Genomic DNA, 27,389 nt, shown 5'->3' on the forward strand with positions numbered 1-27,389 from the left:
GCCCAGGAGCGGGGTGGGGTGGGGTGGAGTGGCGGAGCGGGAGGTGGTGCGGTGCGCGCCGGGACCGGAGACATCCGCACGGGCACGTCGGCCCCGCCCCCGCCTCGACCGCCCCGCCCTCCTCCCTGGCCGCCCCCGGCGGGGACTGCGGTGACCTCACACGGCGCGGGGCGGAGCGCAGGGCGCGGGGCGGGCTCGGCGACAGCGGCGGCGCGGGGCAGGACAGTGAGCGGGGCAGAGTCGGCGCCACCATGGCCAGCGTGGATCTGGAGAAGCTGCGGACCACCGGGGCCGGCAAGGCCATCGGTGTGCTGACCAGTGGCGGCGATGCGCAAGGTGGGCGCGGGCGCGCGGCGGGTCGCTGGCGGGCGGGGGTTCTGCTGTCCCCGGGTCCCTGCGGCGTGCCCGCCACCCTCGGCCCGGATCCGCGGCGCGCGGTCGGCAGGTCCTCCCAGCCCAGGTCCTCGTCCCTGTCCTGGATCCTCCCCGGCGCTCCGGGTACCCGCGTACGTGCCGCCCACCACGGCATCTGCGCCCCACCCGCCTGCCCCCGCCCCCGGGGGCGTGTCTGCGCGGCCGGCTGTGGCCGGCGACCCGGAGCTCTCCCGGCTCTCTCTGCCCCAGGCGGTCCCGGCACCCCTTCCCGTTCAAGTGTGTCAGGAGCCCCATTTCCTGGAATGCACGCTGAGCGGAGGCCGCCGAGGGCAGGGCAGTCACCGCAGGCCTGGAGAACCCGTCTCTTCCTGGTTCTGAAACACGACCCGAGGGCTCAGCGCTTCCCCCAAACACCACCTTCAGGGCGGGTCTGGGGCATTTCTTTAGTGCAGGCCTGTCCTCAACGCCGCGTATCTAAGACGATGGTCTTCCTGGGGGACCTGCCCAGCGTCCCGCAGCCAGGACCTGGCAGACCCAGGCTATTGCCCTTCCTGGGGGTCTGTCTTGGCAGCCCCGTCCTGGCACCCTGGTCCTGTCCTGACCACTGCTCTCCAGGACCAATGGCTTGGGATGGCTCGTGTCACACCTGTGGGGCTTGGCCACATGGCCACACCACACACCTTGAACCCCGGGAGAGACTTTAAGTAGCCCAGGAAGCGGGAGGGATGGAGCCAGCACCCTCAGGCTGCACAGTGAGCCTGGTGTGCCTCCTTCCGGATCAGAAAGTCTAGACGCTTAATTTGTCTCTGCCTCAGACCCCTGACTCCTGGTTCCCCCCTCAGACGCAGGGGAGAGCATGGAGGAGGGGCCTTTCATGAGGGAGCCAGACCAGGTCGGCTGGGATCAGCGGCTGTCTGCACCCTCACCTGCATAGATCTTCTGCGGGTTTGGCTGAGCCCTCCGTTTCTGAACTGGTGGCGGGCAGTGTGGTCTGCTACACGTCTGCAGCCCTGTGTGGCCAGAGCGGTTGCCTATTGCTGGGCAGTGGCGGCTGGAGCCCTCTTAGAGCAAGGCTGGTGGGCCGGGGCCGGGCAGGAGGAGAGTGGGCTTGGAGGGTGGTCTTGGGGAAGCATCATCCTGTGAGATTGGACCACGGGAAGGGCCAGGTGTGTGGAGGGCAGACACATCACCAGAGGGCTGGCCCCTTCCTCTGTGAGGTCTGGTGCGGGTGAAGGGGGTCTCCACCCAGGCTCCTGTTGCACCGTGGTGACTGCGGCCCTGCAGGGAGGGCTGGGGAGGATAAACGAGGCACACTTAGGCAGGGCAGCGGAGCTCAGTGCTGCACAGACAAAATAGGACAAGGGGCTGGACGGGAGGGACCCTGGCAACAAGGGTGCTGCTGGCCCGGGCTGGCAGGCCAGCTGAGGGCAAAGCCTGTGACTGAAGGTCTCCTCTTGGCCAGTCCAGCCCTGGTGCCCCACACGTAATGGGGAGTGCTTCCTGAATGCCCTGGAGTGTAGCCACCCGTGCGCCGCTGGCTGGGCTGACCGTCGGCCCCTCACCTCATGCCCTGTCCTCACTCTCCTAGACGCCTGGCTGTGACATGGTTTTATGGTTGAGGCTGCGAGAGAGGTTTCCGCAGACTTCCCTGATTTAGGGCTCAGGCTGATGCCTGGGGGAGGATGTGGGCCAGCTGGCTCTCTGCGGGGCAGAGCCCTTCTGCTCTGTAAGTTCTGGGAGCCCGCCCATGGGTGTCTGCCTGAGGCTGCTCCTTCTCGCTAGCGCTGCACCAGAGAACTGGCTCTAGGCAATGGCTTCTCAGTTTTCCCTCAGGGACCCCCACCACTGCCTTCTAAACAGAGGCTGACCTCTGGGGACCTGATGGTGCCACTTGGCCTTCCCCACGTGCCCTCCCGTATGTGGCGGGGCTGACAGCCACGTGGAGAACGGGCCTCCACCCTGACCTGCACTTGACTCTCAGACGCTTAAGTCTGCTCTTGGGGTGAATGGAGGCCAGCCTTGCGATGGGGAGCCAGCCTTGACCAGCTCTATGACTTGACTCGAGCCTGATCCTGGGGCCTCAGTTTCCCTCAGCTGTCCAGTCCAGCTCCGTATCCTCACATCGACTGATGAATAAACGTGCATCTGCTGGGCCCCGTATTCCCCCAGGATCAGATCACCTCTTTCTTGTACATTTTGTTTTTCTGGAAGCGCATTATGATGAAAAATCACCTTCGGAACAGATGCTTCCACCTCTGACATCACTTTGGTTGGTGTCCATTTCCTCCAACAGAAAGTGATCGGTAGCAGTCTCCCTGGCCCACTCTAGGGCGGAGGGTGGGGGAGGTTGGGGTGGAAGGTCGAGCAAGGGTCCAGGGCTGGCTCATCAGCAATGGATGCAGCTGCTCTCCTCCTCACTTCTCTGACCCTGGGGCTCGTGGCTGCCATCCTTGGTTTATTTTGAGAAAGAAAAGCAGCTTAAAGGGCAATTAAAAAGGCCCTCTTAGGAAGGCAGCTTACTGTGAGGTTTACAGGGAAGCCCACACCCTTAGGCCTCTGTCTCCATGGCAGCTGGCACAATCCCATTCGAAGAGTCATGAGTTTTCCTGTAATATGGTCATTTGTTCTCCTCTGCAAGACTGAGAACAGCACTCTAAGAATGGGGACCTTTGCAGTCCCTGGGGCTGCAGATAAGCCCACCAGGCTGGCTAGGGAGATGACCATAACCTCTGAGTTGGGTGGTGGCCTGGTTTCCAGCCACTGCCCTCACCCCAGCCCTGATCCAGAACTGCTGGTCTCCCTCCTGCCACCAGAGGTGGGGCTTGGACCTTGAGCCTGTAGTGAGATCACAGTGGGCTCACCCCAGCGGCGGTGACCAGGGAGGCAGATACTTGAGAGTGGAAAGCCTGGGCTGGCCAAGGCCCCAGAGGTGGGCAAGTGCTTCTGCAGGACCTAGGGCCTGCTGGGGACAGGAGGGGCAGCTTTGCAGCCGTCTCATCTCTCTCCCCATCTCCACCAGCCCCACAGCTTGAAGCCCTTGACCTCCAGCAGCAGGACTGTTGGCCTTCAGATCCGGTTCCTGGAGCAGCCTGGGTGTGTGTGTGGGTGGGGGCGGCTACGCTCCCTGGGCTCCAATTGCTAACTTCAGTCACTGTAACCCCACTTCCATACATTACAGGAACGTGCGAGTTATGATTTCTTTAGAAATGGAGTTCTCTTGATAAAGGCAGGTGTGTAAGCCCTGAGTGTGTCTGGTTCAGGGCCGCCTGGCCTCTGTACCCTGCCGGCTGTGATGTCCAGGCGCCCCTGCCTGGGGAGTCCCTCCGGTCGTCAGAGAGCAGAAGCCTCGGCAGCTGGGTGGGGATGGGGCAGCCTGCTGTGCCCAAGGTGGGGGTTCTAAGGTGTCTCCAGGCACTGCCCGCACCAGCTGGGGTCCCAGCAGTCCCCCTCCCTCCCTCTGGGGCCCCAGCTTCCCGTCTGGAGAGTGACCTTTGTGCTGACCTCGGAGCCCAGTGCCATGAGCCCCCACTGGGGCAGACTTTGCCCACCAGGCTCTTCCTGAGGTACTGTATGCTGTCTAAGCCTCACGGTCCTCCCACAGGATTCCCAAGCTAATGGGCACTGCCCCTCCACCAGCTCTTGGGCTGGGAGGGCAGGGCTCCTGGGCTCTCGGTCACTTCCAGCTGGTGCCCCGCCTTTCCAGGGAAAAGCTTTCACAGCCTAGGGACAGATCATGGGATGTGCATGTGCTCTGAGCCAGGACCACCAGGAAGAAGGCCGGGGGAGCAGGGGTGGTCCTGGGGTCAGACCCAGCATCACCTCTGTGACCCGGTCCCCAGACCCAGTGTCACACGCTGGAACCCAGGGCAGGTGACTGGCCACTTTTCTTCCTCTCCAAGGATGTGGGGCCGCCCCGCCTGTTCCTAATGCTGACATCTTTTGTGAGGGGCAAGAGGGTTTGAGGCAAATTGCCTACAGCCGCTGATTGCAGGCTCCTGCTCCCGAGCCCCGAGCGCGGAGCCCCTCAGCCGTCCGTGTGCCCTAGCCCTGGCTGCCCGCCAGGTGGCAGTCAGTGTGCGGGCTGGGCCCTCCCCGGTGCCTGCACAGGGCCACGGACCCGGTACCTGACCTGACCTGTCCAGGCCTGCAGCAGCTGCAGCCCTGCCACCGGGCCACTCGGGGGGCCTGCTCCCTGGGCGGGGCCGCGTCCCACCCTCAGACAGCAGCAGGGCCACCGCTCGGGGCCACTGCTGGTGCTCGAGCCTCGGGGGCTCCCTCAAGTCGTGCTAGTGAACCTGACTGTACATGAGACCGCAGGAGCACAGTGAGCGGTCTTCCATGGAGGAACCTTAGGGACTCGATGATCCCCTACAGCGACCTCAGGGACCCCTTTGCCTTCTGTGGGTCTGTCTCAGGACTGTCCGTGAGGGAAGGGAACTGGGGTTCCTCTGAGATCCTCTGAGCATTTCCTACAAGCTGTCTGCTCCTCCTCCCCGTGAACATCTGTCTTTCCACGAAGTCTGTGCTGCAGGGTAGCTGCTGTAGACGGGGGTGGGGGGACGGTAGAGGGTGGGGGGACGGTAGACAGTGGGGTTGGGGCTAGGGGACAGGGAAGAGAGGTGATCCGCTGAGCCTGGTGGCCCTGGTGTGCAGTGCAGGTTGGGAGAGGGGCGTCAGCCGAGTCAGCTTCACTGCCTGAGGTCCCCAGACCCCCAATAGCCAGACCTTGACTCTCGGGGGCACTGCCCCCCTCTCCTGGCTCACGGAGGCCCCTATGGGCCTCATGGCCCCAGGGCCACAGGCACGGAGCTCGGTATGGTGGTCTGAGACACTGGCAGAGGATGACGGAGAGTTTGAAAGGCGGTTGTCTCCTGCGTCTCGCCAGCCCCCTCTATCATCTTGGGGCCAAGTCCCCAACCTGCTGGGATTCCCCCAGGTCAGAGCCTTGAGGTCCAGGGAGAGGGCTGTGCTGAGCAGCAGAGGCTGCAGGTGAGCACTGGGCGAGGATGCGGCCGGAAAGGATGTGGCTGGTCTGCAGGTGCCTGTGCAGAGTCAGGAGTGCAGGCTCAGGAGTTGGCCTGGTGGGGGCCTTCCCGGCGTGACTCTGGGGGTGGCATATTTCCAGATGCGAGGCTGAAACAACCTTAGCAGTTCACCCCGGGCTGGACTCAGACCCTTGGCTGGGCTCCCTGAGATGTGGGGAGGGGTGGTCCAGGGTTCCCCCACACTCTGTGTCTCCACTGATAGGCGTCTCCCTGACCCCTTGCAGGCATGAATGCCGCTGTCAGAGCCGTGACTCGTATGGGCATTTACGTGGGGGCCAAGGTCTTCCTCATCTACGAGGTAAGGTGCAGGGGTCCTCCCCCCAGACTCTGGTGGGTGGGCCTTGTGCTCTGGTGGGCGGGGAACACTGGGTGGGGGGGAAGGGAGGAGGGACCCTGTTCTCTCAGGGTCTCTGGTCCTTGTTCAGCCCGAGGGCCAGGCCCAGAGAGGGGCTGGTGAGCACAGTGGATGGGGCGGGGCCCTGGCTCCGAGCTGTTGGGTGGAGCCTGCCTTCAGGCTGCACTGGTCCTCGTTCAGCCCCTGAGTGCCAGGCCCAGAGAGGGGCTGGTCAGCACAGTGGATGGGGCGGGGCCCGGCTCCGAGCTGTGGGGTGGAGCCTGCCTTCAGGCTGGGTTCTTGGGCGCGGTTGTGTCCTTTGAGAGAGAGGAGGGCATGAAGCTGTGGTCCTCCTCTGAGGCCAGGACCTCAGCCCATCGTCCTCTGACCCCCAGCCCTCCTGCACCCTCCTCGCCTAACCTGAGCTTGAGTCACCCTAGCAAACAGCCTCCCTGTGCAATGCAACAGAGAATCATTGTTCTGCTTTGTTCTGCAGAAGCTGGGGCTCCCCTTTGTTCCACCCTCCTCATTCCTATCCCCCTAAATCCGGGTTTCAGACTTGCAGCAGATACATAGACACAGACACATGTGGGCGGCCCCGGAATTCCTCACACCCTGTTAACTGTGTTACTTTGTTTTCACTCCTTACTAGAATGCAGGAACCCCTGCCTGCTCTGCTCTCCCCGGAGCTTCCTCCTCCCACCTTGGGCGTGTCTGCGTCCCTGTCCCTTCTCCCTGACCCAGGTCAGGCGTGACTTCCCAGCCTTGGCTGTACGGGGCCATCTGAATGGACACATGGGCAGACATTTCTGCAGGCCCCTCCCTCCTGCGGGATCCAGACCCTCAGACCGGGCTCAGATGGCCAGAGTCCTCAAAGTCTTTGGTCATGTCTGGGGAGCCATCTCCTCAGGGCCTCAGGGACCCGTGCCCTCAGGAGCTGGGTGGGTGGGGCCCACACCCCAATAATGGCCCAGAACCTTCCAAAGAGCAGGGTGAGATTCTTCAGGGAGTGGCCGAGTTTTGTGGACAAGTGGTCTCCGATCAGGTGGGGTGGGTCCAAGGCCAGGCTCCCGGAGGTTATACACAGGGCGCTTGGTGGTGCCCGGAGGTTATACACAGGGCGCTTGGTGGTGCTTTGTCTTCTCACCATTTGTGAAAGCACGTGGCCTGGTCCAGACTGTATAGAGCTCCTGCTAATGAGAAGGGCTGGCTGTCCAGGCGGCCAGTGGCTTATGGGAAATAACATGGTTCATCAGCGGGTTTGTCAGCGGCGCTCAGGGGAGATCCCACGTCAGGGGCCACATGCAGCCTCCGGGATGGAGACCAGCACGGCCTGGCACTGGGGGAGAGGCGCCCAGAGGCCCGCCCTGCCCGTGTTGCTGATGGACGAGGTGGCCACAGCACGCGGGGCGCTGTGTAGCAGTGCCCTCAGAGGCTGGCCGCACACCCAGTGACGCAAATGTGTTCTTCGCAGCATTACGTCCAACATTCCCAAACCGGATCCCTCCGGAGGTCCACGAACGGTGAACAGATCATACACTGGGCCTGCTCGGGGGACTCCCGCACGGCAGTGAGCAGGCACAGCCGCACGTGGTCCTGTGGGGCCACACAGTCAGCCAGCTGAGAGAGGGAGGCCAGGCAGAGTGGATGCTGTGCCTGTCATTTCTGAATCTCGCTGGTGCCCCAGGAGGCACAGCAGTGGGCACCTCTGCAGGAGAGGGTCCTGGCAGGGCAGAGGGGCCACAGGGCGCTGACTGGTTCTGGTTCCGACCCAGGTGTGTGACCCAGGTGCAGCTCATGGACACGCATCAGAAGGTGTGCCTGCGACAGGAGCACTTTGCCGAGCGAGTCGCGCTCTGTAATACGCCATCCTGCAGGCCCTGCAGAGGGTGCTCCGGGAGACCCTCTGGGTGCCAGGCCTCTCCCCTGACACCCCTGATTCCAGCCAACCCCAGCTTTGTCCCATAACACCCCTGACTCCAGCCGACTCAGCCTCGTCCCCCAAGGCCCTGGGAGTGGAGGGGCCTCTGCAGTCAGGACCCCTGGGCCTGCTTCCTGCCAGATGGGGTTTTGGCCGAGGTTCCATGCATCTTGCTCCTGTGGGCAGTGTTCTCTGCAGCCATGGGCACCCATCTCATATCTGTCCCCTCACTTTTCAGGGCTATGAAGGCCTCGTGGAGGGCGGCGAGAACATCAAGCAGGCCAACTGGCTGAGCGTTTCCAACATCATCCAGTTGGTGAGCCTGAGACCCTCCCTGCTGTGAGCTTGTGTGCGTGCCGGGACATGCACATGGGCACATGGAGGAACAACAAGGGGGTACACAGATGCACACACACAGACACACGCAGCAACACACACAAGGGTTACACGGGTGCACATATCAGATACACACAGAGACACAGACACATAGAGGGACGCAAAGAGGGACAGACAGACACGAGACAGACACACACAGGCACGTGAGCACACAGAGGGACACATGGGGGATACACAGGTGCACACACACAGAGACACACAGAGACACACAGGGGGATGCACAGACACACACAGAGACACACAGAGGGACACAGCCACACACAGAGGGATGCACAGACACACACAGAGACAGACACACACAGACACACACAGAGGGACACACGGGGATACACAGGTGCACACACACAGATAAACACAGAGACACACAGACACACACAGAGGGATGCACAGGTGCACACATCAGATACACACAGAGACACAGAGACGCACACAGAGACACACAGAGACATACACACACAGAAACACACAGGGGGATACACAGGTGCACACACACAGACACACACAGAGACACACAGCCACACACAGAGAGATGCACAGGTGCACATATTATACACACACAGAGACACACAGAGGGACACACAGGGGGATACACAGGTGCACATATCAGATACACACAGACACATAGACACACAGAGACAGACACACACAGGGGGACATGCACGCCTAGGGACACAGGCTACACACCATCCCTCAGGGGATTGGCTTCAGGCTGACTATGCCATCCAGTCGCCTTGGGGTCACGGGGGTGGGAGGTGGTGGGTTTAAGAGATCACAGGGCTGGGATGGCCCCAGATGTCTCAGCTTCCAGCTGCGGGCTGAAGAGGGCCCCCTGGAGGGGGCCTGCGCGGCCTCAGCCTCTCGGCGCCTCCCCCGCCTTCCCCTTCATCATCCTACTTAGTGAGGGTGGGGGTTGAGCAGCTCAACACCCCCCTGGAGTCAGGGATTCCTAGGCAAGGGGGTCTTTGAACCAGGGGTCTATGGAGAGACCCTAGTCCTCCCAAAGAGCAGGGAGCTTTGTGGGGCGCCTGTCACCTCTGTGTCCTGGGCCACCAGCTGACACCTGCTTACTGAAGTGATCTGTTGTTATCACGAGCCACACATGGGTCAGCAGAGCAGTGGTGATGGGCCTGGACCCAGGGTCATCCAGGCACGGCCAACCCTGAGGTGCTACCCACCCCTCCCGCCCAGGGTGGACATTCCCAGGGCATGTGCTCTATAGGCACCCTTGGGAACCAGCTGGTTTACCGAGGCCTGGTGGGTCCAGCAGGACACAGACGAGCCCTGTTCTTGGGCCTCGTCAGACCCCATCCCCTGTTCCCCTGCTCTGGAGCCGTGCTCCCTGACCCCGTCATGGGTGGGGCTGCGGCAGCCTGGGTACCTCGTCCTCCACCCCACGGGTCCAAGAAGGACAGCCGTCCTGCCTCAGGCCTGGGTCCAGCTGTCGCTCTGCTCCGACCCTGTGTCTGAGGATGGCCGTCCTTCTGTCCTGAGAGAGCACCGAGGGAAGGGGTGTTAGGCCAAGTGTTAGCTGGGAAGTGAAGCTGCATGAAAGGTGGGCACTAAGGATGTAGGAGGAGCTGGTGTTTGGGGAGGAGTGAGGAGAAGCACAGAGCACGGGGGGTGGGGGGGTGGGAGCAAGGGGAAGGGGGCAAGAGGGTCTGGAGGGGCTGGAGGGGCTCCGGGAGGGAGCGGGCTAGGCCAGGGGCAGCTCTGACTCACATTTTCCATGAAGTCTGAAACCAGCCTCCTGGTCTCGGGAGCAGCATGGCGTGGCCCGGGCACATTGTCCTCTCCACCTGGCTGAGAGCAGGGGATCCACAGGTGTTCTCGTGGGACAGTCTGGGGACCCCCGGCTGAGGCTGAGTGGGGAGGGGCCACATGGATGCTGGCATGAGCTGCCCAGGCAGGTCCCTGTGTTGGCTCCCCACGTATCCACCAGAGTACATGCATGTGTATGTGCATGGTGCACGTGTGCATGTGTGTGCGCATGTGCATGCATGCATGTGTGTGTACACCTTACAGATCTCGGAGCCTGCTCACTCCTTGCCTTGTTGAGCTCCCTGAGCCTGGTGTGGACAGTCTTCTCCTCACACACATGAGGAGACATGCCAGGGAGCAGGGGACACCTGCCCAGGCTTCTGAGGAGCCCCGGCCTCAGCCCTCTTAATTCTTTGGGGTCCCCAGTTCCCCTGCCCAGTGCCCAGGCTCCCGCCGTGCCCCATTGGCTCAGGCTCCCCCTCCTCCATGCAGGGTGGCACCGTCATCGGCAGCGCCCGCTGCAAGGCCTTCACCACGCGGGAGGGGCGCCGGGCGGCCGCCTACAACCTAGTCCAGCGCGGCATCACCAACCTGTGTGTCATCGGTGGGGACGGCAGCCTCACTGGGGCCAACATCTTCCGCAGCGAGTGGGGCAGCCTCCTGGAGGAGCTGGTGAGCGAAGGTGGGTTGCGGCCCAGCCCGGACACAGCAGCTCGAGGGCAGGGAGTGGGCAGGACCAGAGGAGGTGAGAGGCCGCCTGGCTGCTGGCCGGGAGGAGGGGCCTGGACGCTCCAGGAGGTGCGGGCCAGGGTCGGAGGTGCTCACTTGATGCTCCGAGTTTGGCCAGTAGTGAGGCCTCCTGGGGCTAGACGGCAGTTCCCAGGCTGACCTACCTGTGCTGCGGGATTCGTTCCTGGATGTTGGTTATGGGCTTGTCCTAGTTTGCAGAAGCGTGATAGTTAAAATCTGGTAACATAAGATGTAAAGTCCTGGGGATCCCCGATTGTAAAGTGGCCTATTGGAGCTCCCTTGGTTCTGTGCCACTCATGGGGATGTGGAGGTGAGGGGTGCACACTCCAGGATTTCCCTGGGGGTCTCTGGGTAGGGGATGAGTCTGTATTCGATTCTAGTGGTCCAGCCACTGCTCCCCTCTCCACACCTGGGACCCCTGCTACAGGACCTGGGGCGGGGGAAGCCGAGCCTGAGGGCCTGATCAGGTTGCACTGCGGGTGGGCTGAGGGAGGTGATAGGGATCAGGGTCTGAGCCCCATGTTGTGGCCACGGGAGCTGGGTGGAGGCACGGAGGCTGCAGCCGGACTGGCCCCTTCTTCCCAGGCAAGATCTCAGAGGGCACGGCTCAGACCTATTCGCACCTGAACATCGCGGGGCTGGTGGGCTCCATCGACAATGACTTCTGCGGCACCGACATGACCATCGGCACAGACTCGGCGCTGCACCGCATCATGGAAGTCATCGACGCCATCACCACCACCGCCCAGAGGTGAGCGAGGCCTCCACCCGGCCAGGCCACCCAGCAGGCAAGCTCGGGATCCCGTCCCCCAGCCAGGGGCTGAGGTGGCCGCTCTGCAGAGTCAACAGCTTGTCAGTGTGATTCCATCCCTAGGGGTCTGTGCTGGCTGCCCTCAGCCCCCAGTTGGAGGGAGATTCACAGTGGGGTGAGCAAAAATGCCTTTGGGTCTGGTCCTCACCCCTCCAGGTTCCCTTGAGCCCTGGGTGGGCCACGGCTCATACAGGGCTCCTGTGGCCCTGGGCGATGGTGCATCCCGCAGGGGTCCTCAGCTGCTAGCTAAGACAGCCAAGCCCAGGCCAGGCAAATGGCCTTTAGCCTCAGGAACAGAAGATCAGTGAAAACCTGTCTGACACCGGGCATGAGCCCAGCAGAGGTGACTCTCAGTGCAGAGACTTGGCCGCCCTGGGAAGGACAAAGGCGGTCTGTCCTTGGGCTACCCCTGTGTCCTCTGTGTCTCCCAGGCGTGCTCTTGGCTGAGCTGGGGCTGTGGGTGGCAGGACACAGGAGTCCAGGCCACTCTGCAGGCCTCGGCACTGATGCCCACTGTCCTCTCTGTGTCCACAGCCACCAGAGGACCTTCGTGCTGGAGGTGATGGGACGGCACTGCGGGTAAGGGGTGGTCCCGGTCAGCGGGGGCCCTTGACTCCTGGGGAGCCGGGGTAGGACGCGGGGCCTCCTCAGTGCCCTGCCCGTGGCGAGTGCTCCCTCGATGCTCTGGGTGTGAGAGCCGGGGTGGGGACTGGGAGCCCTGACTCTGGGGCTGGCTGCTGCTCAGAGCTGTACCTGCCCTGTAACCCTGGGCTCAGGGTCTGGGGTGCTGGGTGGGGGTCCACCCGCTGCAGCCCCACCCCCTCCTGCCCATGCAGGTACCTGGCCCTGGTGTCCGCCCTGGCCTCGGGGGCCGACTGGCTGTTCATCCCCGAGGCGCCCCCTGAGGATGGCTGGGAGAACTTCATGTGTGAGCGGCTAGGCGAGGTGAGCGGCTCAGGGTCTTCTCCTAGGGTCCCTGCTGTGAGCACGGCAGGAGCAGGGACAGGGTCAAGCTGGCTTCCTGGGGGCCCTGACTGCTGAGCCCGAGTTGAGGGGATGGCCTTGTGAAGTCAGCGCACAGGGGCGTGTGGCAGGGGCTCGTGGGGGTGGGAGCAGCGGGGCTGAGGCCTCATCCAGGAGGGGTGAGCGGGGGCGCCTGAGCCAGGGTGCCCAGACGCAGCTCACTGGTCCCTCAAGATGAAGTTGCGGCCTCTGGCACAGAACAGGCAGATTCTCTGGCCTAGGTAGGGATCCCCAAAGCCGCCAACTGGAATAAACTGGCCACTTGGCTAGGCCGGGGCTCAGTGGTGGACAGGAGGGCTAGGACAGGGGTGGGAGGCACCCTTCCATGAGGTGGTGCTCAGGGGCTGTGGTCTGGGTTCGAAGCCAGGGAACCCCTGAGACTGTGCTCCCAAGTTCACTCTCAGGCCCAGTCTGGGGCCCTAACAGGCTGTGTCCACCCATAATGTCCTCTGTAAACTGGCCCAAGGGCAGGACGAGCGTGGAGGCTGCCTGGGGCTGGGCCTGCTGTTTTGGCGTCCTGGGGGCGGTCAGAGCCAGGCCCTATGCTTCCTGAGTGTCCCTCTCCCCATGTGACCAAGGAGGTGGCCTCACTCCCATCCACTGGTGAATGCTCCCCCCCCAGCCCGCCACCCCCACCACCCAGGGCTTTGTGTCCCTGCTGCCCAGGACAGTGGGCGGGGCTGAGGGTCATGACTGCCTTCTGGAACCTTACCCAGGGAAGGCAAGGGTGGGAGTGAACTGAGCCTGGCAGTGAGGCTGGCCAGAGGCCTATGTCCTCTCCTTGGCTGGAGTCCTTGTACCCCCGAGTGGCCACGTAGCCTCAATGGGTGGAGCACAGCTCTGAGGGTGATGGTCCCTGGCTGACCTTAGCCTTGCCTTTGACCTACTTGCTGAGAACTGGGGGCTGGCCTTCCTGGAAGTGGCCTGGACTCAGGCTCACACACCCTGCTGCTTTCCTGCTGTGTGTAAGGCCCTCAGCCCCAGCCCAGCCCCAACCCCCAGGGCTTCCCCGAGCCTCAGTTTCCCCACCTGTTACATGCAGGTGTCACCTCTGCCCTGCCCACTTCCTGGGCTGCGGTGAGTGAGGCGGGGACATGTGGGCCCTTCTGGCGGCTTCGCTTCAGTGCACCACCGCCACCTACTCCAGGCAGCCCTCCGTGCCTGGCTCCCCGTCCCCTCTGCACCCATGCCTCGCAGGAGCTACTCCGATCCTGTCTTTGTCACTTTCTTCTAGTGCTGTGGGGCCAACAGGGGCTGGTGGATCAGAGTGACTCTTACAAATGTTTGTTGAGGAAATAGGTGAAAAGCACTTTTAAATCCCCCAAGACCCTCTCATTTGCAACAAGGAGTGATGCTAATTCATCCTCACCAGCTGAGGCAGGAAGGCTTCCCTCAGCCTGGGGAGTGGGAGGTGGGCAGGAATCCTCCAGTCCCCCAGCCCCCTGCAAGCTCCTCCTCCCTGACCCCCAACCCCAGGTGGGGCAGCAGGGTCCTGGTTCGCCCACATGAACCCTGAGGCGTGGACCCCAAGGAGGGCTCCAGGTGCCTGGGGACAGGTGTCTGCAGGCTGGCGGCTGAGCCCTGGGGTGTCTCTGACCCAGACTCGGAGCCGAGGGTCCCGCCTGAACATTATCATCATTGCTGAGGGCGCCATCGACCGCAACGGGAAGCCCATCTCGTCCCGCTACGTGAAGGACGTGAGTGAACCCCTGGGTCATGTGGGATCGGCAGGGCCTTGCAGGGGGCTCCCCTTTATCTCCAGTCCCCACGTACTCTTGTTGGGGCCCCAACCCTGGCCCCTGGAGGGAGTGTCCTCAGCCCCAACGATTGCCAGATGTGGGGTGGGCATGGCTGGGACCCTCTGAGAAGCCCTGGGCCCCCAGGCTGAAGTGTGGCCCCACCTGCTGGGAGCCCTGCATCTTCTGGCTTCCAGTCTTCATTCAGCACAGCCCCCCATCCTAGGAGCCCCATCCAGTCCCCCACCAGTGGTCCCAATGGCTGAGTCTAGCCCCTGCCAGCCCCTCAGTGACAGGGGTGCCCACCGCCCATGCATATCAGATTCATAACAGAACAGCTGGGGCTTTGGGGAATCCTTCCTACCTGTGACCCGCACCCACCTGCCTGGTTCTACCCCAGGGCCCTGGGCCCCCATCCCCCAGTGGGGCACAGCCCCTGGGAGCCTCCATGCCCCTCACTTTCGCCACCCACCCTGTCCTCAAGTCCCGTCAGGTGCTGCCAGGAACTGGCCCGTCTGCCACTTCAGTGCGCTCTGTGCTTCCCGCTAGTGTCTGGCGGGGCCTGATCCACAGGGGCTGGAGGCCATGACAAACTCCTACAACCCGGCATGCATGTGGGAACACACAGAGTCACACGCAGCCATGGTGACACGGAGGCACACACAGCCATGGTGACACAGAGATACACACCCACATACGCAGGAGCATGCATCCACACACACACATGGAAACAGCCCCCTGCACACTCAGGCTGGGCCAGCTCTGTAGGGCCGCTGGGGTTCTGACACCCTGAAATCCCTGAGGCAGATGGGGGACAGGGGAGGGAAGAGCACTGGGGGCCATGAGGTGGGCCTGTCCAGTGGGGAAGGTGTGGCAAATCCAAGGGCCCCTACTTCTCCGTCCCCACGAGCAGCTGGTGGTCCAGAGGCTGGGCTTCGACACGCGTGTGACTGTGCTGGGCCACGTTCAGCGGGGAGGGACCCCCTCGGCGTTCGACCGCATCCTGGTAGGTGGGGCATCACCCTGGCGCTGGGTGTGCATGCACGGGTGGCGTGGTGTGTGTGATGCCTGGGTGCGTGTGTGTTCACTGCCGCCGGTGTTCATAGTGAGACCGAGGCCTGGCAGCCCAGGCTCCCCAGCCTCCTGGCGATGACTTTGATGGGACCTTGGGGAGGAGGGCTGGGGGAGCAGCGGATATCAGGTCGTTCTGAGTCTAGCCAGTGGGCTGGGTGCCTCAGCTCCAGGGCCCAGGCGCTGGGTCCTTGCCGGGGTCCAGCCCCAGCTGATCCAGGGTATTCGAGGGAGAGACGGCGTAGGCGAGGGTCAGGAAACAACTGTTTAATTAAACATTAATTAAGGATATAAAGAATAATAGAATGAGGATAGCTCAGTAGGAAAGTTCAGTGGAGAAAAGAGGCTGAGTAGCTTGGTTTACGCGGGAGACCAATAAAACTTCAAGACAAGAAGTTTGCACCACTTACGTAGGCCGCAGGCGTCCTTCCGTTCTCCCGAAGGAGAGGAGACACTGAGGCCTCCCCGGTCGGATCTTAGAAGCCCAGGCATAATTAGCAAGCATGGTGGGTTCCGCGCTCCAGATGGAGACTCAGCCAGAGTGAGAAAGAGACATGGGGAGACCAGTCTTGCGAGGAACTGATCCCAATTCTTTATTTTCCATGGTCTACTTTTATACACTGAGATGTTATGCAAAAGTCACGCGGGGTCAGCAGTCCTGACTTTTATCAAAGTCAGGTGCTTCATACAAATGTATACAGAGGTCTTAGGGGTGTTACATCATCTTCTGACCAGGGGGCCTGCTGACAATTTATGACCCTCTCCTTGTGACAGCGGTCAGTCAGCCAGGACACTTCTTTGTCCAGGGGTGATTATTCTTAAAACAGACGCCACCCAAATAAAGTTACATTCCTATAGGGTGAGGGTGTAGTGGGTTTTAGTTAAGGAAAGAATTTACTTAGCCTAAGGTCTAACATGATTTATATCAAAGGTTAATACTTATTTCTTCTATATATTCATTAATGTGTGTTAAGGGCAGGGGATATGGAGACTTAGCAACAAACATTGGCTCAACAAATGAAAAACCTTTCACCAACACAATTTCTAATCAGCCCACTATACTTATACTAATGGTTTTCTAACTTCTCTAAAGAACCTGTTTTTAGAAGGTTTAAAGCATCTCGTGCCTCTCACAGTTGAGAGGCTGTGAGCAATCACATGTGGCCGGACAAGCCTGTCAGGCAGGCTAGAAAACCTTCAGAGGAATTTGTAAGTTGAAACACTCCTGTCACGCCCAGGAATTATTATTAACTGGAGCTCTAAGTTAACTCCTTCTCCGAAAGAGGTGGTGGGGGACAGCCCCCCGTAAAGTCAGAGGTGTAGGTAAGAGCACAAAGTAGTAAAGTAGGCAGGCTCTGGTTATGGGGGTAGATGCTTGAGGATTTCCAGGGGGGCTCCTGAGGCTCGATCCCGCCTTTGCGTATGTCGAGCCTCCTTCCTCATGACCTTTGCCATGGGCCGAGTGCCTCACGCTGGCCCCCAACAGGTCCTGGCCCAAGGGGGCATCAGTGTCCTGATCGTTGCTGGTCCCCCCTCACCCTCTGCAGGGCGGGAACACTGCTGCAGCCACAGGGGGACAGGGACTCAGTCAGGGAGGCCCCTGGGTGGTAAAGCGCCTGCCCGTGAGGCCCTGGTCACCCTGGGGAGGGACTGGAGGCCGAGGGGCAGGTGGGAGCTGGGCCTGGGCCTCCGGTTCTGCGGATGCTGGTGGAGACACAGAATGCCTGGGAGGGAGCCAAAGGAGGAGCAGCTTGGTGCTGGTCCCCGAGCTCAGGCCCACAGGGAGTTACAGCAGAGGGGCCGGCTTGAGGTGCTCCAAGGGGACGCAGGGCCTTTCCTCCAAGGCTGTTCCCAACACTCACCCGGCCAGTGTGGGAGGCCCGGCGTGGTGCACGCAGGGACATGCTGTCTCACCCAATGGAGCCACAGGCCTCGCTCCCCACGCACCTGTGTGTTCCCACCGTCTGTGCTGGGACCCAAGTTTGTGGTTTGTCCCACGGAGGGCAGTCCTTACCTGTTTTAGCTGGTCCAGCCCACCAGACCATGCCCCCATTTGCACCCACATCAGAACAGCTTTGGCAGAGGGGCCGGAAATGAGAAACCTCATCATAGTGGAAAGAACCCCAGAAACCCAGGTCCAGCCCTGCCGCTGCAACCAGGGTGCAGGTGCCGCAGCCTCTAGCAGGGCTGCTGAGACCTGAGAAATGGTGCTGGTGGAGGTGAAAGATGACCATGTGCAGTCAGCATTTCTAGAATAAATGGTGCCACTTATTCTAGAAGCTTCTAGCACACAACTGTGTGTATGTATGTGTGTGTGTGTGGTGGGCAGGATCTGAGGGCTGAGGCCTTGTGGGTCTGCCGAGGGACGTGTGTGTCATGGGGCTGGCTCCCTCCCGGCTGCACCTGCCTGAGCTCTACCACCCTCTCCCTGTTTAGAGCAGTAAGATGGGCATGGAGGCGGTGATGGCGCTGCTGGAGGCCACGCCCGACACGCCGGCCTGCGTGGTCAGCCTCTCAGGGAACCAGTCCGTGCGGCTGCCCCTCATGGAGTGTGTGCAGATGGTGAGCACTGGCCTGCCCAGGGTGCCCAGGGTGAGGAGGTGCCAGGGCCTTCGTGCTCTGCTGGGCTCTGCTGTGCTCCCCACCACAACCTGGAGCTGCCTGCCCTTCCAGGCCTCTCAGGGCCCAGCCAGCAGACCTGCTGTGAGGGCCCCCAGCCCATCCCTCTCGGGGTCCTGCTGCTCCCCCACGTGTGTGACAGGGAGCAGGCGGCTCACGCAGCACCACCTCCTGGTGTGCCCACCCTGGTGCATTGCTGCTCACCTCAGCAGGCCTCAGGGTGTCCAAGGCCTGCAGTCATCCAGGGAGAGGGAGGTGTCAGCAGATGCCTCAGGTGAGACAAGTCCCAAGAGAGGTGTGGGGGGCTGCAGGGAGCTGCTGAGCCTGTGGGGTTCTGGTGAGCTGGAGTTTGCACGACCCTGGGGGGAGCCAAGGTCACTTAGCCTCCCTGAGCCAGTGGCCTGGGACAGGTCTTACACTGGGCGTGGCGGGGATGAGAAGGTGAAGGGGAAGCGAGGGGCCAGAACCACTGGGACATCTTGTATTGTCAGAGAAGGGGCCACTGGGAGGTGAGGGCAGAGAGAGGCTGGGAGGCTGGTGGAAATGTGGGTGCTGGCTCCCCTTCTGCAGCTGGGGGTGGGGTGGGGCCCAACCAGGGGAGGCAGGCTGGAGGCAGAGAGGGGCTGCCCCGGCGCTTCTCCTGGAACAGCCTCCTGAAGTGACCTCATGGGGCCTCGCTTTGGGGCAGGCTGGTCATCGGTGGTGTGAGCCTGGGGGCCAGAACTGCCTCGCCTTTCGTTCCTAGGAGGAGCGAGGCCCAGGTGCCCCTTCCAGGGAGGGGAGGATCCAGCAGGCCAGATGGGGTCCCCTTGCCCTTAGACCTCCCGATTGCCAGCAGTGACGGCTGCCCGGCAGGTCTGGGCCAGACCCCTCTCAGCTGAGTGTGCCAGACCCCTGCCTCAGCCTGTGCTTCTTGTTTGTTTTAAGACCAAGGAGGTGCAGAAGGCCATGGACGAGAAGAGGTTTGACGAGGCCATCCAGCTCCGAGGCGGGTGAGGGCCTGGCGGGCCCCACATTGGGCAATGGTCTGTTCTGTGGGGCCCCCAGCAGACTCCGAGTGTCTCGCCCACGGCCACCCCCTGCCCCTGACACGTGGACGTGCCCACCTGCAGAGGTGGCGCTCTGAGCCCCTCTCCTAGGGCATGCATCATGCAGGAGATGGGGCGTGACGGTCCCTGTGACCGGGAAGCAGGCGGGCAGCCTGCAGGGCTGGGTGTGTGTGTGGAACACTGCACAGGTAGGGTCAGGAAGGGGTACTGGGGAGGAGGCAGGGGGAGGGGAGACCGCAGGAGGAAGCAGTGGGGGCAGGCCCGGGGCCAGGTCAACTGGATCCACAGGTCTGTTTCCTCTGGGTCCCTTGGCCTTGGAGCTGCTGAGTCCATGCTGGCTGAACGCGGGCACTTGCTTTGCTGAGGGGGCATTGGGAACGCGTGTTTAGAAGGGTCTCTGCCGCCTGGCGATGGCACCCAGCCAGGCTCCATGGCGACAAGAGTGGGGAAGTGGGCCATGCCTGTGTTTAGCCCCTTGGAGGCTGCATTCTGGGCTGGGCTGTGGCTGTGCTGGGCCAGGCTGCTCGGCTGTGGCTGCACCGTGCATGACCCGCTTCCTTTCCAGGAGCTTTGAGAACAACTGGAACATTTACAAGCTGCTTTCCCACCAGAAGATCTCCAAGGAGAAGGTGAGAGCGGGCTGCAGAGCCCACGCCTGGCTGTGCCTGCAGCCTCCACCTGCCAGCTCCCCCACAACCTGGCTCAGGGAGTAGGCAGCCGCCCCTGCTCAGGGAACCGGGACCCTCCCTCCTGTCTGGGGTCTGAACTGCAGGCTGAGGGGGCAGGCTTGGCCTCTGCTTGACCAGTAGGTCCCAACAGCCTGTGTCTGGGCCCGGGGATCACACTGGCCTGTCGCTTATCAAACGGCTGAAAGTTAAGTCAGGCCCACAGGTTTGCCTTGGAGAGCAGGGCTCCAGGGTTATGTTGTTGTTCCGTTGCTCAGTCGTGTCTGACTCTTTGAGACCCCATGGACAGCAGCACTCCAGGCTTCCCTGTCTTTCACTATCTCCTGGAGTTTGCTCAGATTCATGTCCATTGAGTTGGTGATGCTATCCAACCATCTCATTCTCTGCCGCCCCCTTCACTTTTGCCTTCAGTCTTTCCTGGCATCAGGGTCTTTTCCAGTGAGTCAGCTCTTCGCATCAGGTGGCCAAAGTATTAGAGCTTCAGCTTCAGCATCAGTCCTTCCAATGAATGCTCAGGACTGATTTTCTTTAGAATTGACTGGTTTGATCTTGCTGTCCAAGGGACTCTCAAGAGTATTAAGACATGTTCCCAAACAGCTAAAAACTTCAGGAAATAGTCTCTCTTCCAAATAAGGACAACAGCAGGATCCATCTCTGAAATCATGGGACAAAGAAAGGGTTACACCAAGACAATCTTGGATGGTGGGGTCCTGGCCCACCCCCCTGTTTATCCCAAGAGCTGGTTGGGGGTGGGCAGCATTCCCAGGCAAGGCAGAGTAGTGTCCACATCTCCTTCCAGAACCCTCTGGGTCATGACCACCTCTGGGGCATCAGGCTGGTGTTACCAGGACCCATCAGAGCCACACAGCCCAGAGACACACAGAGCCAGTGGCCACATGTGGCTGCTGAGTGCTGGGAACGTGGCTGTCCCTAGGGGGGTGCCTGCGTGCCCCACAGATGTTGGGTCTGAGGAGCAGCAGGGGAAATGGGTGTGAAAGACCTGATTTCTTACATTGATTCCGAGTTGAGGTGATGACACATTGGTTCTGTCAGGTTAAATCAACCATTGTATTACTATTAATTATTAATATTAAAGGGCTTCCTTGGTGGTTCAGTTGGTAAAGAATCCACCTGCAATGCAGGAGACTCAGGTTTGATTCTTGGGTCAGGAAGATCCCCTGGAGAAGGAAATGGCAACCCACTCCAGTATTCTTGCCTGGGAAATCACATGGACAGAGAAGCCTGGCGGGCCACGGTCCGTGGGGTTGCAGAAAGTCAGACATGACTTAGCGACTACACCACCATTAATAGGAAATTGGCGTCGCCTGCTTCTTTGCACTTTGTTGTGACTGCGGTGGCCCCCTTGTGCTGCTCACCAAGGATATTCTGGGGCGCTGAGCCCTGAGCATGGGGTGACTGCCACTGGCAGGCACTGACTGTGATCCCAGCTGCACTTGGCTGACAGCGGCTGGAGTCCTGCTCCTGCCTTTGGCCCAGGACAGTGTGGGTTGTGGGCGGGGCCTGCACAGTAGCTGGGGTGGTCTTGAGCCGAGCATCAGGAGGCATCAGCGGGACACAGACCCTCCTGTTATGGGATCAGGAGGGCAGGTGTTTGTCATGCCCGGCGGAGTCCAGTCCCTGGACGGTGTCCAGGCTGGCCCGAGGACCGGGGCCCTTTCTCTGGAAGCTGCTGTCTGCTGACTTCCGTCTGGGTCAGCGGTCCCCCCAGCCCCATGCTCTCGCGTTTGTCTCTCCCTCTTCCCTGAAGACCAACTTCTCCCTGGCCATCCTGAACGTGGGGGCCCCAGCAGCCGGCATGAATGCGGCTGTGCGCTCGGCGGTGCGTTCTGGCATCTCCCAGGGCCACACGGTGTATGTCGTGCACGATGGCTTTGAAGGCCTGGCCAAGAATCAGGTAGGTGAGGCCGTGCCCGAGGCCGATGGGGAACCCAGCCTGTGGTGGTGGGCCTGTTTGCCTTTGTTCAGCTTAGGCTACGTCCCTGGCTGGCTTATAAACACACAAGGACCAAAGGACTCACAACGTGGGCACAGGGAAAGGCTGGGCCTGCTCCCCGGGGTGGAGGGGGCACAGCTGGATCCACCTCAGCCTAGGTCAGCCCCCGAGACCCTGCTCCGACCTGCGGCTGGAGGGTCAGTCCCTGGCCTGGCCTCTGTCCCCCCAAGGACGTGCACTTCTGAGCACAGGCCTGTCATCTGTGGAGAAGTGGGCAAGTGCCCTGGCCTGCCCCCTGAAGCCATGCCTCCCCCTACAGGTGCAAGAAGTGAGCTGGCATGACGTGGCCGGCTGGCTGGGGCGTGGTGGCTCCATGCTGGGGACAAAGAGGTGAGCAGCTGGCCACTGGGGAGGGGGGGATGTCAGAGAAACCAGCCCCGTGGCCACAGGCTGGGTCCTCCCTGGCTGGTGGCCTGTCTAGAGTGGGACACAGACCTGCTGCCTGGGGCTTCCCTGAGGGCACCTGTGTAGAGGATGGCTATTCAGGTGACCCAGCCTGCAGAAGGCACCCCCTCAGGCAGGAAGTGAGGCTTACAGCCCAGGTGTGGGGAGGGCCGTGGCCAATGCCCTGGCAGGTGCCAGGCCACCTGTCCTGCTGGTGGTCCCTTCACCCCCACCCACCCATGCCTCACCTCTGCCTCCCCTCTAACGGGGAATAATCACATTGCCAGGTCCCATGCCCACCTTCTGCAGTGGTCAGACATTGTGGACGTGTGTCCCTCCAGCCTGGCATTCTGTGCAGACTCGCATATCCATCTGATTTATCTTCTGCAGGACACTGCCCAAGGGCTACATGGAGAAAATTGTGGAAAACATCCGCCTTCACAACATCCACGCCCTGCTGGTCATCGGGGGCTTTGAGGTGAGGGGAGCGCAGGGGAGCATGCGGGGGCAACCTGGGCAGGAGGACCAAGTGGCCGAGGGCCTCAGTCTCCTGCTGGCGAGGGGCCAGTCCAGAGGGCTCTCAGCGGAGCTCTTAGTACTGGGGGCGTGTCCATGTGATGCTGGTGCTCGCTCAGCCCCCCTACATGACGGACATCTACTCCTGCCCTCTCCTGGAGGAACCTGAGCGCCTGCAGAATGGGTGGAGTGGGTCGGGGTCAAGGCAGCTGGCCTCCTTCCTGCCCTCCTTGGAGTCCAGTTCCTGGGGATGGTGGCTACAGAGCTCCTGGGTGGGGTCCACCTGGTCTCAGCCCTGAGGGTGGGGGCAGCTGGGCTCAGGTGCCCAGCCATGCATACACGTGGGGAGCAGGACCCAGGGGCCCCTTCTCTGGCTTTGGCCCCCAGACCAGCCTCTCCGGGGCTGGGCCTGAGCCCCCCATCCCCACAGGCCTACGAGGGGGTGCTGCAGCTGGTGGAGGCCCGCGGGCGCTACGAGGAGCTGTGCATCGTCATGTGCGTCATCCCCGCCACCATCAGCAACAACGTGCCAGGCACGGACTTCAGCCTGGGCTCCGACACGGCCGTCAACGCTGCCATGGAGGTGCGGGCTGGGCGTGGGCCGGGGGCTGGCTGGGAGTGGGGAGCGCGCAGAGGGGCTGCCGAGCAGGTAGGACAGGTATGGGGCCCCACCGAGGCTGGTGGACCATGTCGGGAGTGGGCAGGACCCGGCTGCCCCCCGAGGCCTCGTGGATGGCACCGGGGGGGAGTGGCTGTGGGGTGATAGGGTGTGAGGATGATGGTGGGCAGGGCTGCAGCCGACCTAACTGAGCTGCTGTACTGGTGTGGACATCCAGCCATGGTTCTGTCTGGTGAAGCAGCCACATGTGGCTCTGGGGGTACCCAGGGCTCTGGCTGGGACGTGGGAGGTGGGAGCCTTGTTCCGGGGTGGGGGAGGGTCCCAGCAGGCTTGCCGCACTGAGCTCCCCAGGGGCGTCCCCCTGACTCTCTCACTCTCCAGACCTTTCCCACCCTATTACCTCTCATGATACCCAGCTCCCCCGAGGGTCCAGCACCTCCCTTTGGGGGATCAGAAGCTGGAAGAGGGTATGCTGCTCTAATAAGTGCTACATATTATTGGATGAAGAAGAAAATACAAGTGGAACAAGAGACTAAAGGAGACCCCAAACCCCCCACCCCTACGTCCCCCTTCCCAGAGTACCACGATCCTCAGGGGTTTTCTTAGAATCCAGCCTCCATCTGCACTGGCTGTGGGTCGCTGCACCCACTGCTCTTCCGAAACTTCTGGTGCCCCTGAACCTCACCAGGTGGGGGAAGATAGGATTCTATTTCAGTTCACAATTCTGATTTCTGGTGCAGTTGAACATTTTCCATGCATTTATTGGTGGCCATTTGTGGATTTTTGGAAATGATCTTTTTCCACCATTTGCCTATTTTTTTCTGGGCACGTTTTCTTTTTTATTTGTAAGTGCTCTTTACATATGTGGGACACAGACTCTTTGCAAACACTGTGGCCGTCTCCTCCACTTTGCTCTTCATCTGTCATCTGGGGTTGATCCTCACAGTTCAGACACCAGTGACCTGCTTACCTGTTTTGGTTCTCTTTCCTCAGTTCTTATCCAATACTCGCATTTCCTTGAACCATTCAGAGCTAGGATCGTTATCAGGCGTCACATTATCATTAGTGTGTGCAGAGCCCTCACTTCATGTGCTGTCTGGGCCCCTGTTTATGACCCTGACGTGGCAGGCATGTCTCCCGCTTTGGCAGATTAAGGCTCAGTACGTCCCTGGCCCAGGGTCAGGGAGAGCCTCCTGGCAGCGCCCCTGGCCTCCACCCACCACACTCTAGTGATGCCTCCTTGTCCTGGGGGTAGAATTGCCCAGACTGGGAATTCGATTCTGTGTAGCCAAGGAGAGGGTTCATGGTGAGGCCTGCCAGCACCCTGGCACACAGGGCAGGGGCTGTCCCAGCCCCTCCCTGCCTCAGCCTTGGTCCTCAGCTTGGGCCAGAGACCCGAGTCCCTGTAGCATCGTGGGTCCCTGCGGCCGGAAGGGAGGTCTCTGACTGCCCCCTGGCCCCCAGAGTTGTGACCGCATCAAGCAGTCGGCCTCGGGGACCAAGCGCCGTGTGTTCATCGTGGAGACCATGGGTGGCTACTGCGGCTACCTGGCCACCGTGACTGGCATCGCTGTGGGCGCCGACGCTGCCTATGTCTTCGAGGACCCCTTCAACATTCAAGACTTAAAGGTGAGCAGAGCCCCCGCCCTTCCTCCCACTGCAGACCACTTGGAGGGGCTGGGACTCCAGCCAAGGAGCCACGGCCCAGAAGGCTGGGGACTCATCGCCTTCAAGGGGACCCAGCCCATGACCTCCTGCACTCCTTCCCCCACAGTGCAGCCCCCTCACCCCGTGCAGTCCCGCCCCCTCGCCCCCACCTCCATGCAGCCCCCCTTCCCCGCCCTGTGGCTTTCCCACCCGGCCTCACTGTCCAGCCACTGGCCCACCCCCGCACCAGCCGTCCTAGTCCTTCAGGGCCTGCAGGACCAGCCTGTCCCCGTAGGCAGACCTAGGTCATGTTGGCCCTGCCTGTCGGGTATCTGGAACGTTCCTTCCTGGACAGCCGGCAGCTGCTGGAGGGGGTGGGCAGTGCTGACTGCCGCACCGACCTCACTCACTGTGGCTGGTCCTCCCTCTGCAGGCCAACGTGGAGCACATGACCGAGAAGATGAAGACGGAGATCCAGCGGGGCCTGGTACTCCGGTGAGGCTGTAGGCGAGCCCACAGGGCCCGGGGGCGGGAGCTTCCTGACCCCTGGGCTGCGGGTCAGGGCTGCTGAGGGGCAGCTGGGCAGAGAGAGGATGGGGGCTTAGGCAGTGGTGCTGGGGTAGAGCTTTCCTTCGAGCCTGTGGGCCAGCCCAGAGGGGCTCAGGATCCCGCGAGACTCAGGTCCCACCTTCCTCTTGCAGGAACGAGAAGTGCCACGAGCACTACACCACAGAGTTCCTGTACAACCTCTACTCCTCCGAGGGCAAGGGCGTGTTTGACTGCAGGACCAACGTCCTGGGCCACCTGCAGCAGGTGTGGGGGGGTGGGCACATGGATTCCGGAAGGCTGCTCCCTGACGCCTGTGCCCAGGTCCCAGGGGGCTGCAGCAGAGCGAGGACACTCCTCCGTGCCCCTCCTCGTGGGGCACCTGGCTGTAGGGGCCGCTTCATCCGCACACCCCTGACCCGAGTGCTCATCACCTGCTGCACAGGCAGGAGACCCAGGCTGTGTCTTGGTGAGACCCATGCTGTGGGTTCCCAGCCAGACGTGAGAGCTGTGTGCACCCACAAGGCACCCCTTCCCCAGGGGTTTTTGCCCACTAGTGGTGGGACCTGTCTGCTGGATGCAGGGGCCCACAGAAGCCCCCCAGTCGATGAGTTGGAGACCCACTACCCGGCCTCTGGAGGTGGCCTTTGAGCCAGATATGGGATGGAGAAAGGGGCTGGGTTGCTACAGGCCGAAGGGATGGGGTGTCAGAACTCTCTGGGAGGGCTCACCTAGGTCATGGTCAGGCCAGGATGCTGGGCTCAGGCCAGGGCTGGGGCTGCCTGTGGCCCCACGGCTCCCCAAAGGCCAGAAGCTGGCCTCACCCACTGTGTTTCCAGGGTGGAGCTCCCACCCCCTTTGACCGGAACTATGGTACCAAGCTCGGGGTGAAAGCCATAATCTGGATGTCGGAGAAGCTGCGGGCAGTCTATCGCAATGGTAAGTGGGGGGAGGCAGCTGCCGGCCCAGCCTGCCCTCCACTGGCATCCCTGGTGGGGGGCTGCCATCACATGCCTATGCCCACAGGGCGGGTGTTTGCCAACGCCTCTGACTCGGCCTGCGTGATTGGCCTGCAGAAGAAAGTGGTGGCCTTCAGCCCTGTCACCGAGCTCAAGAAGGACACCGACTTTGAGTGAGTCCCTCCAAAGAGAGGGTGGACTGCAGGGCCCAGACCTGCCTGGGGCGAATGTGCTGGGGGAGGGGTGTGGCCACACTCAGCCCTGACCCCACAGGGTTGCCTGTCCACCACCGACAGGGTAGAGGGTGAGGGTGAGAGGGTAGAGGTCCGCGATGGTCAGGTCTGAGGGTGTACTCGATCTGCTGAGCCCTCCTGGGTGTGGGCCCCAGAGGGACAGGACCCCAACACAGTGGCCAGGTGTCCCAGAGGGGCACGCCTGGGAGCTACCCCTCCCCTGCCTCCGCCCCCTGACCCTGACCCCGCCCCGCCGCAGGCACTGCCAGTCCCACCCCTGAGCCCACCCTCTGACACTGCCCCTGCCCCGCCCCAGGCACCGCATGCCCCGGGAGCAGTGGTGGCTGAACCTGCGGCTCATGCTGAAGATGCTGGCACACTACCGCATCAGCATGGCTGACTACGTGTCCGGGGAGCTGGAGCATGTCACCCGCCGCACCCTCAGCATTGAGACGGGCTTCTGAAGCTGCGTCCACGCCCCGCTCACCCTGCACCAGCCTCCCCCAGCTCCTCGGGGCTGGGCTGCTGGACCCTGCGGGTGCGCGGGCAGGGGCTGTGGGCCACAGGGCCGTGCAGGCTCCAGGGTTCTCACTGCCCCACTTCCTTCCTGCCGCCCTCTCAGCTCTCTCCTGGGACAGAGCACCCTGGGCACCCCCTTCCAGTGCAGGGGCATGCGCTGGCATCTGTGTTTGGACATGGCTGCCCCTCTGTCTCAGCACCCCATGTGGCCTGGAGCCTCTCTCCTAGGCGGCCCTGTACCCTCACCTGCCCTGGGCCCAAGGCAGTGGGAGGGCATACCCTGTGGACCTCACTGTGACCCTGCTTCTGTGTGCACTGGCCGCCGGGGCTGAGCAGAGCTTGTCGCCTTTTCTAGGAATAAAATCACCTGACTCTGGA

General features: G+C 61.8%; 1 protein-coding gene across 1 annotated transcript; it reads left to right on the forward strand.

Annotated features, from left to right (window-relative positions):
* Positions 1-168: 168 nt before the first annotated feature.
* Positions 169-27,389, forward strand: PFKL (phosphofructokinase, liver type). Its single transcript, XM_025292559.3, has 22 exons — positions 169-336; positions 5,645-5,718; positions 7,914-7,991; positions 10,322-10,511; positions 11,165-11,330; positions 11,925-11,969; positions 12,227-12,335; positions 14,015-14,110; positions 15,063-15,155; positions 17,657-17,782; positions 18,767-18,831; positions 19,454-19,517; positions 21,343-21,489; positions 21,848-21,918; positions 22,363-22,450; positions 22,919-23,071; positions 24,572-24,736; positions 25,188-25,249; positions 25,456-25,567; positions 26,140-26,239; positions 26,327-26,432; positions 26,809-27,389. Exons 1-22 carry the CDS (start codon positions 252-254, stop codon positions 26,954-26,956), a joined length of 2,343 nt encoding a protein of 780 aa, XP_025148344.1. The 5' UTR covers positions 169-251; the 3' UTR covers positions 26,957-27,389.

The sequence above is a fragment of the Bubalus bubalis genome, chromosome 1 (genome assembly GCF_019923935.1).
Source record: "Bubalus bubalis isolate 160015118507 breed Murrah chromosome 1, NDDB_SH_1, whole genome shotgun sequence".
NCBI lineage: Eukaryota > Metazoa > Chordata > Mammalia > Artiodactyla > Bovidae > Bubalus > Bubalus bubalis.

Excerpts from the sequence above, each read along its gene's own strand:
- PFKL (XM_025292559.3), top strand. The coding sequence starts at position 252 with ATGGCCAGCGTGGATCTGGAGAAGCTGCGGACCACCGGGGCCGGCAAG. Across the intron at positions 10,512-11,164 it reads GGAGGAGCTGGTGAGCGAAG|GCAAGATCTCAGAGGGCACG; the intron begins GTGGGTTGCGGC and ends CCTTCTTCCCAG. Across the intron at positions 25,568-26,139 it reads TCCTGGGCCACCTGCAGCAG|GGTGGAGCTCCCACCCCCTT; the intron begins GTGTGGGGGGGT and ends CTGTGTTTCCAG.